The sequence below is a fragment of the Cupressus sempervirens genome, chromosome 2 (genome assembly GCF_028749045.1).
Source record: "Cupressus sempervirens isolate cs-2001-9-10 chromosome 2, ASM2874904v1, whole genome shotgun sequence".
Lineage (NCBI taxonomy): Eukaryota > Viridiplantae > Streptophyta > Pinopsida > Cupressales > Cupressaceae > Cupressus > Cupressus sempervirens.
The window spans coordinates 485,165,810-485,179,661 of record NC_143119.1 but is presented as its reverse complement, the minus strand read 5'-3'; the positions used below and the strand labels follow the sequence as shown (position 1 = coordinate 485,179,661).

The window sequence follows — 13,852 nt, the reverse complement described above, 5'->3', positions numbered from 1 at the left end:
TGCCTTACCCGATTATATACTGTCTGAGTATGTGTTACCCGATCATGCACGATAATAATAATCATGATAACTTCTGTCATTAGGAATAAACACAAGTGACTGTGCGCATGCCACTCTGTTTCGTTGTAACAATCCGCTTCTCCTCGATAAATATTTGCCCCTTGTCGAATATAATCATGTCCTCTTTATGGTAGAGAACAAAACAATTGATAATCCCGGTGACATGAAATACTAATCTGCTTGTAGATAGCTATCGATCATTAAAGTAAGAAATAAAATGCACAAACATAATTGTCTTTACTGTCATGGAAGACCTGTTACACAAGAGGTTGCACCGTAACTGCCCATAATAAATAGTGACTAGAGAGATACTATTGGGCATGAGAGAGTAGCTTCTAGAAAATATTCACCGCTGCTAAAATTACAAACGAAGATCCTGCGACTTATTCCTTAGAGATGTTCTCCACGGGCTCTGCATCCCTCCTGGGTGTTGATGGAGCTGTCTCATGTGGAAACCTTAAAGATTCGGTAGTTGCTAGAGCTAAGTGCTTGATACAGAGCTCTAGAAATGAAGCTTGACAGAGGTCTTCAGTCTTTGGATTAACGTGACTCGTACGGATAAGGCCCCTGAGGTGGAGCTCCCTGAAATGATCCTTATTATAAAGGTCACCAAAAACCCTAATACTGAGCTTATGTCAAATTTGTCAAATACTTAATATGTAACTGTTAAATCCATAGTTACACCGCCCTAGGAGACGGGGGGACGGGGGGACAAGTTTCCGAGACGGGGGGACAGAGGGACCTTGATTTGGGGACGGTGAGGGGACGACGGGGGGACGGCGGCGGGGGAGGGGGGGTGGCGAAGGGAGCAGGGGTGTATGTACTATACATATGATACTTAAAATGCTAGTTATGAAAAGATGTACTACAATTATACAATATAAGATACATAGATGTAAAAAACATTGAACATTGCACTGAAGTTTTCAACTAGAACGTCATGATTCATGATCAAATAAGTTATAACAAACAAACAATGAACATTGAACATTGAACATCAGAAAATATTCGAAATAATAAATATTAGTCTATATATCAGTCTTCAGATCAATAGTATGAGTATCTAGATTCCACTATCTAATAGTAATCAATGATCATATGAGTCATGACTCCTGACATAAAGATGATTACAATTAAGTATCATGTACCATGAACCATGATATCAAAATAAGTATATAATGCAAACAAAAACTACGAGTCTCCAAGAGTCCATCCAAATCAAAATGCCAAATCAATGATCAATGATCAATGATCATCCCCTGGAGGTTGAAACTCATCACCACTGGAACTATCAGTCTCTCCAAGATCAAGAGCTGAAAAGGGAACACCAACTAGCCCTGTGGTTGGATCTAAAGCATCCTCCTCATCAATCTGCGATGGCTCCTCAGGCTCTACATCCCATCGTGATGCTGGGCTTTCCTTGTACACACTTGTGGTGCGGTCATTGATACACAACACACTGTGTACAGCCACTAGCTTCTCTGCTCTTTGAGAGGTAAGTCTATTCCTCTTAAGAGAGTGGATGAAGCTATATGTAGACCAATTCCTCTCAGAAGCTGAGGAACTAGAAACCTGAGATGAAAAATAATTGGCTAATGTAAGACTCGGGAATTAGATGTTGAACAATGATCATTGAACAATAAACAATGAAAAGTTAAAAGTTGAGGAACTAAGTACCTGGGACAGCAAACGAATAGCTAGTGTGGTGGTTGTAGATTTCGGTCCATAAGCTGACCACCACAAAATGGGATCCTCTTGTGCCATAGTCTTGATATCCGCCTTTGCCGCTTGTTTGTAACCCCTAAGAGTAGCAAATTTGGTCCACTCAATGCGAACCTTAGCTGCTGTCTCAGGGTCATACATCCTGTCTATGCACTTGAAGAACCCTTCCTTCACCTGAAAAAATTTAAAAAGTACAAATTATTAGCAAATAGAAGAATCAAGATACTAGTAATGTGAATGATTTTAATTCATAAAATGATAAGAATCTAAGTCTTAAAGTGTTATATAATAATAATAATATAAATCACCTCATCATCGTGAAGTGGTGTAACTCTACCAGGCCTAGTCATGTACCACCTCGGATTCAATGCATATGCAGCCATGTGTAAGGGTGTGTTAAGTTTGTCCCATCTACGCTGAATAATAGGCCGAATGTGATCATTGTAGAAGGCTAATGTGGGGTCCTTCTCTCGCACAACTACCCTCATCTGCCCAAGCATAGAATCAATGCACTCATACACCTCTCCAAGTGTGGGTGCATCCCCATCTCCATACCTGATCACCTCAAAGACTGGCCTAATAATAGAAACAATGTATTTTGCATCGCTCCAAAATACATCACTCTTAACTATATCCTTCACCCTTATCCCCTGCTCTGACCTGGAACCATCCCACCTATTCCATTCATTTGTCATAACCATTAGTTGCAGTGGCTCCTGCAAATCAAGCATTCTCTCCAAGAGAATGAAATAGGATGCATATCGTGTCTCAACTGGCTTCAAGAACTCCTTGTTGGCGAAGCTCCTAAATAGTGCATGTGAGGTGTGGTGGTTGCAGATATACATCTGCACATCTCTAGCATCACTCACCACTCCCTTTATCCAACTAATCTTCCCCATGTCCTTTAGAGCATTGTTCATAGCATGCACACAACAAGGAGTCCACCAAATATGCCGATATGTGGCCTCAATAAGCCTCCCTGCAGCTCTGCACACATGAGCTGCATCTGTCACTACTTGGACCACATTTTGTGGCCCAATCTCCTCAATGGCTTCCCGAAGAATCTGAAACTGAAAATCAGCATCTTTTCGATGCCCCGAACAATCAACCGCCCTAAGAAAGAATGGGCCCTCTGTACATGTGACTATGACATTGATGAGTGGACGGTGTCTAATGTCCGTCCACCCATCCATGACAACGCTACACCCCGATTCCTCCCAAACAGCCCTCATGGTCTCCATGGACTCACCAATCTTGGCATACTCATCATCCAAGATTTTAGTCCTCAATTTGTGCTCACCTGGTGGCACATATGATGGTAATCCCGCCTTCGCTACTTTCTGAAATGCCTCCTTAAAATAAGGAGACCGAGCAATGTGAAGTGGAACGCCATTGGCAAATAACATTCTCCCAATGTATGCATCTAACTTCTCTCTCGTTTGGGCTGCAAACAATTCTGCTATAGGGTTGTTGTCACTAGACTGTGCCCTGCGTTTCCCCTTGCTCGTCTCAGCTGCTGCTACACCTATAGAGCTATAAGTAGAGGAAGGTACGGAGGCTGCCCCTGGCAATGAAGTAGATGAAGCTCTATGCTGTGGTCTAGAAGAAGACATGCGTCGGTGTTGTTGCCCCTGTATTTGTTGCTCATGCACCTCCTGTATAGTCTGAATCTGTTGCCTACCAGCCAAAGTAGTAGGCACTGGAAGGCCCAAGTCCTCTGGAACTCCCCAAAGCTTGTTGAATTCAATTCTAATCTTCAAGTTTGTGGATTCACCCAAAAACTTACATGGTTGGACACCTTTACCTGTCCAAAAGAGGAAATGTGCATTCACTCTAGTGATGCTACCATACCAATCTTCACCACAAATATTGCATCTCCACTTTCTTGTGCCACCTTTTCCTTGTCCGCTTGTTATTCTAGTGGCAAATTGTTTTAAAGGAGATTTTGGATCAAACTTACCCCTAGCCTAAAGTGCCAAAGCTGGGGAGGGGCAATCAGTAGATGGAGTACCAGATAGTATAAAACCAGTACCCATGGAAGTGGAACTAGTTTGGGCCCCTTGCTGATTTGGCCCAACCGAAATCGCAATGTCACTCTCATGGTCACCCCTCTCAACAGTGTTATCATCATCCTCAACCCCAACCTCAGGCTCAGGCTCATATTCTGATTCACTGCCACTATTTGAATGAAATTCCATCTCATCATCACTATGAGTATTCATTGTGACACTGCATTTCACAAAATGAAAAAACAAAAATTAATAAAGCTAAATTATTGAAATTTATAATTTAATAATTTATAAATGATAATCATAACCGACGACTTCCACTCTCTTAGAACTATATTGGAAAAAATTTATTAAAAAAAAATTAAAAAAAAAAAAAAAAAATTTAAAATGAAAATTGACTTCCAACGGTTCCGTAGGATTTGGGCTTTTCTGAGCCGATTTCAGTATGTAAGAATTAACAAAAAAAGTTAAAATTTTTTAACTTTTTTTGTTAATTCTTACATACTGAAATCGGCTCAGAAAAGCCCAAATCCTACGGAACCATTGGAAGTCAATTTTCATTTTATACTCTTTTTTTATTTTTTATTTTTATTTTAATTTATTCATCCGTTTTCTGGTCTTGTAATATAGTTCGAACAGAGTGGAAGTCATCAGTTTAAACAATTGGAAATAGATATTTCAAAGAGTTCAATGACAACAGAGGTCGTCTAAACAAACAAAAACATGCATTTCAAAATCATACAAATTCGTTAGAAAGTTAGAAACCCTACCTTTTGCTTTAAAAACTTCAACAAGATTCGGTGAACCAGAACCTAGAACCACCCTCCTCTTCTTCTTCTTGCTCCTAAGCTCTCCTTTTTCACTTGCAAACACTCTCTTCACTCTTGCACAAACCCTTATCTCAGCTCTTCACTCTTCTTCTTCTTGCTGTTGCAAACAATGAGAAATGCAAATGTGAATCAAAATGAAGAATAAAAGGGTTTTAAACAAAGGAGGAGGAATGGATGGGCCCCACAATCCAATACAATAAATAAAAAACATTAAAACATTTTAAAAATGCGTTGTTTTTTTATGTGTCGTTTTTGCTTGCCGCGGGAGACGTCCAGGCGTCCCCCCGCACCCGTCTCGGAGACGTCTCCCCGTCTCGGAGACGTCTCGCCGTCTCCGGCGGCGGTGGCGCTTTGAGTGGCGCCGCCCGAAACGCCGAGACGCCGTCCCCCCGTCCCGGGGACGTCCCCGTCTCCGAGACGGCCCAGATTTTGGGGGGGGACGCGTCCCCGTGTTACACTGGTTAAATCTCAAACAGATCCTCCTTATAGAATAGCTATAACAGATGTACTGATAAATTAAAAAAAACAACAATATTCAGGAGAACAAACAGATCTGTGACACTTCAATGGTAATATCAAAAAGGTAAATGAATAATAATGTCCATACTTAGTTTTCATACAATGAGATTAACAGCAAGAACTTGAGGTTTTCCAATGAATTATCATAGGCACAAATGCACTCCTTCAAGTCTGACTGCAAACCTGCTGATGAAGTTACTGATGGATTTGGGTCTGTCCCTGTCGAAAATCGTGCTGAATGCTGTCTCAAGTCCAGTTATAATGGCGAACTGGTCGGCTGAGTCATAATGGTGTCTGAGAATCGTTCCCAGCTATCTCGCGAGTCACCCAAGAGTCTGATTATTAAATTCGTCTCCTGAAATGCAGACTTTGGATTCAATGTTCCCCTGCGGTGAAGATGGATTGATCCAAGCCGCCTCCCAACCTAGCTCTAGAGCCTTAACCCGACTCCCAAAAATTGTTGATGCCCGAACTGTATATCACTCCAAGCGAATTCTTCCAGGCTTGCGATTTTTTAAATAATTTGCAATCCTTGCCCAACTGGTGTTATTGAATCCGTCTGGCGTTTGGGAAAGATTGAACTTGAGTCGCATGCAATTTGGAACGATTTAGGAAAGATTATAATATATTTTCTACCCTTTCCCGATGGCGATTCTGAAAGTTGAAGTCTATAAATCGGCCCACGATTTGCTCTGTGAGAAGGATAGATAATTTTAATCACTTCTAAATTCCTGTTTCCACTCAATACCTACGGCTTGACTTTCCAGGGATGAGGTGCCACAATTTCTATGGAATATAGGCACTAATATGAGCTCCTGCAAAAATGTTTGAAGTGTCTCTGCTGCTACGATTTTGGTATGAAGAAATTCTTCATAAGCCCCGGTTTCCTCCTTCAAGCAAATCTTTGCTGTTAACAATCTCCACTAAACTGAACCTTTAGAACTGGCCTTTAGGCCCCAGTTTTTTGCACTGTTGAAGTGACTGGAATATCACTTCCAGATCGCAATAATTCAGGTGATATTTCACACCCTCAGAATTGCTTATCGATGGGAGTTTTCGTTCCCAAAGATAAATTGAGAATTTGCAGACTAAATGACTACAAATTGCTCCAACTGAAATAGAAGTCGAATCCACAAAACCGCTGGCTTCAAATGGGTGCCCCCTGCCCTCTATTTATTTACTTTTTGAGAAGTCGCTGGAAGCTTCTAGAACAACTTGTTATAAGAACTTATTATAATGTATTTTATTATTAATTAACTTTATAAAATTAAATAAATAACTTTATTAAGTTAAAAGTATAATCTCAATTCGTCATTAGAACAAGTAGTCCCCACTTACTGGATTATAACTTTCCGAGAGCAAGAAAGTAATCATCTGGCAACAGAATGACTCTCTCTCCAAAATCATTTGCCTACGAGAGTCAATGATAGGCAAATCCCCAGTAGAAGTTATGTCGCTAGAAAGGGGACATGACAGTCCGCCCTTCCTGAAATTGCTTGTCCTCAAGCAATCTCAAAGCTGGATGCTGCAAAATTGTTTCATTCTCTTAAGTGGCATCTTCAACTGGCACTAAGATCAATTTCCCTTCATCATCCAAGGGAGGTAATACTGCAGAAGGTACCACATTCTGTCCCAACGCCTTTTTGAGGCGCGACACATGGAACACATTATACACTTTGCTATCTGCTGGAAGCTCAAGCTCATAAGCCAATTCCCCTATTCGTCTGGTGATCCTGAAAGGCCCATAATATCTAGGCTTAAGCTTTTCTGACCCACTTCTTTTAAGAGTAGATTGCCGAAATGGCTGAAGCATGAGGTAAACCATGTCACCAACTTCAAAACTTCTCTCTGTCCTCTTTTGATCTGCATATTGCTTATACTGATTTTGTGCCCTGGCTATGTTATCTCGGAGAGCATTAATAATGTCCTTACTCTCTTGAATCAGACCCCCAGCTCGTGGAACCCGAACATCAACCATCAGCAAGTCAATAAAGCTCGGGGCATCATACCCATATAACGCTCGGAAGGGTGTCATCTGAATAGACATGTGAAAAGTGGTATCGTAACAAAATTCACACAAGTAAATCCATTTTACCCAAGCCTTCTGTTGATCAGCCACGTAATTTCTCAAGTAGCCTTCCACCCACTTGTTCACTATCTCCGTCTATCCATCAGTCTGCGGGTGATAACTAGTACTAGGTGTGAGCTCAGTGCCACATAATCGGAACACTTCTCGCCAAAAATGACTCAAGAATCTACTATCCCTGTCACTGACAACACTACGGGGTATCCTGTGTAATCTGAAAACCTCTCTGAAGAATACCTCAGCTACCTGTACTGCTGTATAAGTAGTGGTGATGGGGAAGAAGTGAGCATATTTTGTTAGTCTATCCACCACTACATAAATGCAATCGCATCCTTGAGCCTTGGGCAACCCTGTAATGAAATCCATGGATATGCATTCCCACTTTTGTTTTGGGATGGGAAGTGGCTGTAAGAGTCCTGCTGGGAAGGTGTGCTCTGGTTTATTCTGTTGAAAAACAGGACACTCACAAACATACTGCAATAGATCCTTCTTGAGTCCTTTCCATGTAAACCGTCCCGCACCTGTCGATATGTTTTAAAATACTCGGGATGACGAGCTATAGGTGAATCATGAAGAGCCCGCATAATAGACCATTTCACCTTTGATCCTGGGACTAAAAAGATCCTGCTCTTGTAAATGATCAAGTCATCCACAAGTGAATACCTGGTGTCAACAATTGTCCCATCAACTATCCCAGATGCCCAAGAATCTCTAGCATATTCTGCGACAATCAAATGCTTCCAATCTTCAGAGATCTCAACCATCGCACTAAGATATGGCCTGCATGACAAGGCATCACCTACAACATTCTGAGTGCCCTTAACGTATGATATATCAAAGTCGTATGCCTGTAGCTTACTCACCCATTTCTGCTGTCTATCATTGAGATCTCTCTATCCAAGGAAATGTCTCAAACTGTTGTGGTCAGTTTTTATACAAAACTTACCTCCTATTAGATACTGCCTGAATTCAGCTAATGCGTGCATGATAGCTAACATCTCCTTATCATAAATGCTGAATGATCTTTCTGGCCCACGGAGTTTCCTGCTCTCATATGCAATAGGGTGTTTGTCCTGCAACAAAACGGCCCCAATACCGTCTCCTGAGGCGTCACACTGAAGTTCAAATGGCTTTGAGAAATCAGGCAATGCTAGTACTGGGCATGACGTCATGATCTCCTTAAATCTGTCAAAACAAGCTTGTGCCTTTGCTGTCCAATCAAAAGCTCCCTTCTTAAGCAAATCTGTCGTAGGAGCCGCATGTCGCGAATATCCGCAAACAAATCTGTGATAGAAGCCACATAAACCAAGGAATCCTCTCAGCTGGGTCAGGTTCTCAAGAATAGGCCATTCCACAATAGCACGAATCTTATCAGGATCCATCCGTACTCCTTCTCTACTAATAATATGACCTAAGTATAATAACTCGGTCATGCCCAAATCACATTTGGACTCTTTGGCATACAAGGACTCTGCCTGCAAGGTCTTCAGTACTGTCTCTAAATGCTCCATATGCTCATGCCATGTTTGACTGTATACCAAGATATCATCAAAGAAAACCAATACGAACTTCCTCAGCTGATGATGGAAAACCTTATTCATGGTGGATTGGAAAGTAGCTGGTGCATTGGTTAACCCGAATGGCATCACCACAAACTCGAAGTGTCCACAATGACATCTGAAGGCAGTCTTCTCTATGTCTTGTTCTCTGACTCTAATCTGGTGGTACCCGGATCTCAGGTCTATCTTACTAAAGTAGCATGCCCCATGTAGTTCATCTATCAACTCATCAATTTGTGGAATGGGATATCTATTCTTAATGGTCTTCTTATTCAACATTCTGTAATCAATGCACATTCGAAGAGAACCATCTTTCTTTTTTACCAAAACTACTGAAGAAGCAAAAGGAGACTTACTGGGTCTAATGTGTCCCATTGCGAGAAGCTCTTTGATGGTTTTTTCTATTTCATCTTTGAGCCTCTTTGGATGCCTGTATGGAGTAATCATAACTGGTTTAGCACCCTCTTCTAATTCGATGATGTGCTCAATCCCTCTATCAGGTGGTGTACCAGGTGGAATATTGCTGAATACCTTACTATACTTTTCCCTCAATATCTAAATGTCTGGATGATATTTTGTCTTTTGTTGTTCCTCCTTTGTGGGCATGAGAGTACACACGGCTGCCCATTCAATATCGTTATGCCTCACCAATCTTTCCAATCGTCTGAGAGAAATAGTTCGGATATCACTGTTCCTGATAGCTCTCAACACATGCTGCTTCCCATCTACCTCAAACTTGATCTCCATGTCCTTGAGACGGAAAGTGACTTCACCCAATAAACGTAACCATGTCATACCTAGAACGATATCCAAGTCGCCCATATTGACCACATGGTAATCTGCTTTAAACTCATAATTGTTTAGACATAAAGGCATGTCTCTAACCATTCTATTACACTTAAGAGTGTATCCATCGACAACCTGTACTTGGAGACCCTCAAACTCCTCTGTCTTAATTCCACGACGCTCAACCAGACGTGCATCAATGAAGTTGTGTGTAGCACCTGTATCAACCAATGTGATCACCTTCTATCTTGCTAAAACACCACGTAATCTAAAAGATCCCTCCTGCTGAATACTAGACAAACGCCCCTGCTGTAATTGTAACTCAATTCCTTCTTTTTGCTCTGAATTTCCTGTTTCTTCTTCAGGTTCTGAACTACTGTGGTCATCCTCATTTGCCGTACTGTCAAAATCTAATCCTTCATAATATGCCCACATAACTCTATTGGCCTTTCCCTTAGGTCTCAAAGGACATTCATGGTCCTTGTCATATGGGCCTTTGCAATAAAAACATAGTTTCTTCTTGCGCAAGTCATTTAATGCTTCTGCATCTAGGGGTGTAGTAGATTTTCCTTTGGTTTCAATACTCTTCCCTTTATTCTTATCAAACTTCTTATCGTCTCTGAAAGAAGTAGTACTTCTAGAAGTGAACCTGCTAGCAGGTGCTGTAAGCTCCATACTCCGTGCTTTCCTCATGGCCTCCTGAAGTGTTGGTGGATCAAATGCCTTAATCCACCCCTTAAGGGGTTCGAACAATCCTTCTGTGAATAAGATAACCAACCGTCTCTCAGACACATCCTATACCATAACTGACAACCTCTGAAATTCACTAATATAAACCTCCAAATTGCCTGACTGTCTTAATTGTGCGAGGTCGCGAAAAAAAATCTCTGGATCCTTTTTATCAAAACGCTCCACTAATCTATCCACAAAGTCCTGGTAAGATGTCACCTGGTTGTGCTGCAATGTAACCATCCCGTGTGACCATCAATCATGAGCTGCTCCCTCCAAATGCAAGGTGGCATATTTGATGGCATCTATCTCTGACATAGGCCTCAATGCCAGGAATGTGTCCAACTTATGAACCCAAGCCTGTGCTGTCATCTGACCACTACCATCGAAAGATGGTAAAGTGAGTTTGCTAACAGCTCGCTGCAACTCACTATCATGACCTCCTCTAGATCTCCTATTCTGACGGCTACTCCTCATATGCTCTCTCCTTTGGTTTAGATAGCGATCAAAGTTCAATAGTTCACGCACATGTGGGGGTAATGCCTGCCATTCTGCAGTAGCAGCTCTGAGATCATCCTGAAAATCATCCGGCAAATCATCTTCTCCTATTTCCTGAGCCTCCTCCCTTAGGAAAGTGGGACGAGTAGGCCTATTTGCTGTCCATGATTTGCACCTAGGAGCCCCCTGTGAACCTGCCACATTTCTAGTATCATGATCAGGTGTACCTCTACCTTGTTCCTGAATCCTGGGCTGAACAACTCTCTCCATTATGGTAGTCAAAGCTTGTAGTGACTGGGCTATTTCTTGCTGTCCAGTAGTCATGATTCTGTAAAACTCTCTGGTTTCATCGTCATCAACTCTGGGAAATCTAGGTGGACTTTGTGACTGTCTTTCACCCATATCTCTGCCCTTAAGTATTGTTCTCCTGCGAATATAATATTTGGAATATGGTTGCATAAAATATTCTACCGAACAGGATGGCAGCAATACTGCTCTGATACCACTGAAATGATCCTTATTATAAAGGTCACCAAAAACCCTAATACTGAGCTTATGTCAAATTTGTCAAATACTTAATATGTAACTGTTAAATCTCAAACAGATCCTCCTTATAGAATAGCTATAACAGATGTACTGATAAATTAAAAAAAACAACAATATTTAGGAGAACAAACAGATCTGTGACACTTCAATGGTAATATCAAAAAGGTAAATGAATAATAATGTCCATACTTAGTTTTCATACAATGAGATTAATAGCAAGAACTTGAGGTTTTCCAATGAATTATCATAGGCACGAATGCACTCCTTCAAGTCTGACTGCAAACCTGCTGATGAAGTTACTGACGGATTTGGGTTTGTCCTTGTCGAAAATTGTGCTGAATGCCGTCTCAAGTCCAGTTATAATGGCGAACTGGTCGGCTGAGTCATAATGGTGTCTGAGAATCGTTCCCAGCTATCCCACGAGTCACCCAAGAGTCTGATTATTAAATTCGTCTCCTGAAATGCAGACTTTGGATTCAATGTTTCCCTGCGGTGAAGATGGATTGATCCAAGCCGCCTCTCGACCTAGCTCTGGAGCCTTAACCCGATGCCCAAAAATTGTTGATGCCCGAACTGTATATCACTCCAAGCGAATTCTTCCAGGCTTGCGATTTTTTAAATAATTTGCAATCCTTGCCCAACCGGTGTTACTGAATCCGTTTGGCGTTTGGGAAAGATTGAACTTGAGTCGCATGCAATTTGGAACGATTTAGGAAAGATTATAATATATTTTCTGCCCTTTCCCGATGGCGATTCTGAAAGTTGAAGTCTGTAAATCGGCCCACGATTTGCTCTGTGAGAAGGATAGATAATTTTAATCACTTCTAAATTCTTGTTTCCACTCAATACCTACGGTTTGACTTTCCAGGGATGAGGTGCCACAATTTCTATGGAATATAGGCGCTAATATGAGCTCCTGCAAAAACGTTTTGAGTGTCTCTGCTGCTACGATTTTGGTATGAAGAAATTCTTCATAAGCCCCAGTTTCCTCCTTCAAGCAAATCTTTGCTGTTAACAGTTTCCACTAAACTGAACCTTTAGAACTGGCCTTCAGGCCCTAGTTTTTTGCCTTGTTGAAGTGACTGGAATATCACTTCCAGATTGCAATAATTCAGGTGATATTTCACACCCTCAGAATTGCTTATCGATGGGAGTTTTCGTTCCCAAAGATAAATTGAGAATTTGCAGACCAAATGACTACAAATTGCTCCAACTGAAATAGAAGTCAAATCCACAAAACCGTTTGCTTCAAATGGGTGCCCCCTGCCCTCTATTTATTTACTTTTTGAGAAGTCACTGGATGCTTCTAGAACAACTTGTTATAAGAACTTATTATAATGTATTTTATTATTAATTAACTTTATAAAATTAAATAAATAACTTTATTAAGTTAAAAGTATAATCTCAATTCGTCATTAGAACAAGTAGGCCCCACTTACTGGATTATAACTTTCCGAGAGCAAGAAAGTAATCATCTGGCAACAGAATGACTCTCTCTCCAAAATCATTTGCCTACGAGAGTCAATGATAGGCAAATCCCCAGTAGAAGTTATGTCGCTAGAAAGGGGACATGACACTCCCACCCAAAATGGTCGGTAATCAGATTTGTCATGCCTGAGCCCTGTAAATAACACTTTCGAGCAACAACAAAATTTCCAAGGTATTTGCTTACTTTTACACATAAATAAAGAAAACAAACATTGCAGAAAATGAACTGTACAGAATGAAAGAGATGATCATCAAGACACCATGCATTTCACGTATATGCCATCAAGAAGACTAAATTTTCTTCCGCTCATCTTAACTAGATTCTTCAAGAATCCGAAGAACCCAAGCACATGCGAAGGGAAGGATAATCAATGTAGCTGACTAAATTAGTGCATTTACAAAAGAATGAACTAAAAGCACCCAATTATTATCATGTTTTAGAGTGATCCACCTGAACATTCTCAGAGCCATGCATACTAACTCAGTGATGAGGAAGATATAAGTTGGCAGGCTAGAACGATATATTAAAAATCTATTAAAAGAAAAACATATATTAATAATAAAAGTTTAATTATCTTCAACAACAACTCGAAGGTGGTCTTGGGGATGCCTTTTGACATTATGATTAGTTACAAACATTGGGATCTTGTCATCATCCATGTATATTTGTTGGACTCACTTCTTTATAATTTTGTATGCCAATCTTTTGCAATATCAAATCGAGTGAGTGGACTGCATATGGTGTCAATAAATGTGTCCGTATGTAGCTTCCACTATAGAACCAACTGCCTTACAATTTATTCGGTTATCCATTACAACTTGGACAATATTTCCAGGGCCCACAATTTCTGTGGATTTTATGAATACAATGGCAATGAAAGTTGATTTTTCAGTTGCCCTTGACAGTATATTGCCTTCAAAAAGATACCCCTTTAGAGGATATTGCTTTGACATTGATCAGTGGTCTGTTTTTACAATCTTTCCATCCATCTTTGTTCTTAATGATGCTTCTAATAGAGC

The 13,852-nt window shown here is 40.8% G+C and overlaps 2 protein-coding genes across 5 annotated transcripts in view; one reads left to right on the top strand and one right to left on the bottom strand.

Annotated features, from left to right (window-relative positions):
* The window catches only part of LOC149573136 (GPCR-type G protein COLD1-like), a 181,395-nt gene that overhangs the window by 103,783 nt on the left and 63,760 nt on the right, over positions 1–13,852 (top strand). The gene's annotated exons all lie outside the window — the stretch shown is intronic.
* LOC149573137 (uncharacterized) lies at positions 1,266–2,067 on the bottom strand. Its single transcript, XM_089814315.1, has 2 exons — positions 1,738–2,067; positions 1,266–1,632 (listed from the first exon to the last, which is right to left on the bottom strand). The coding sequence occupies exons 1-2, from the start codon at positions 1,921–1,923 to the stop codon at positions 1,306–1,308; spliced, it is 513 nt and encodes a 170-aa protein (XP_089670441.1). The 5' UTR covers positions 1,924–2,067; the 3' UTR covers positions 1,266–1,305.

Coding starts and splice junctions, on each gene's coding strand:
- LOC149573137 (XM_089814315.1), bottom strand. CDS start 1,923: ATGTATGACCCTGAGACAGCAGCTAAGGTTCGCATTGAGTGGACCAAA. Junction 1,633..1,737: donor CTATTCGTTTGCTGTCCCAG/GTACTTAGTTCC, acceptor TTTTCATCTCAG/GTTTCTAGTTCCTCAGCTTC.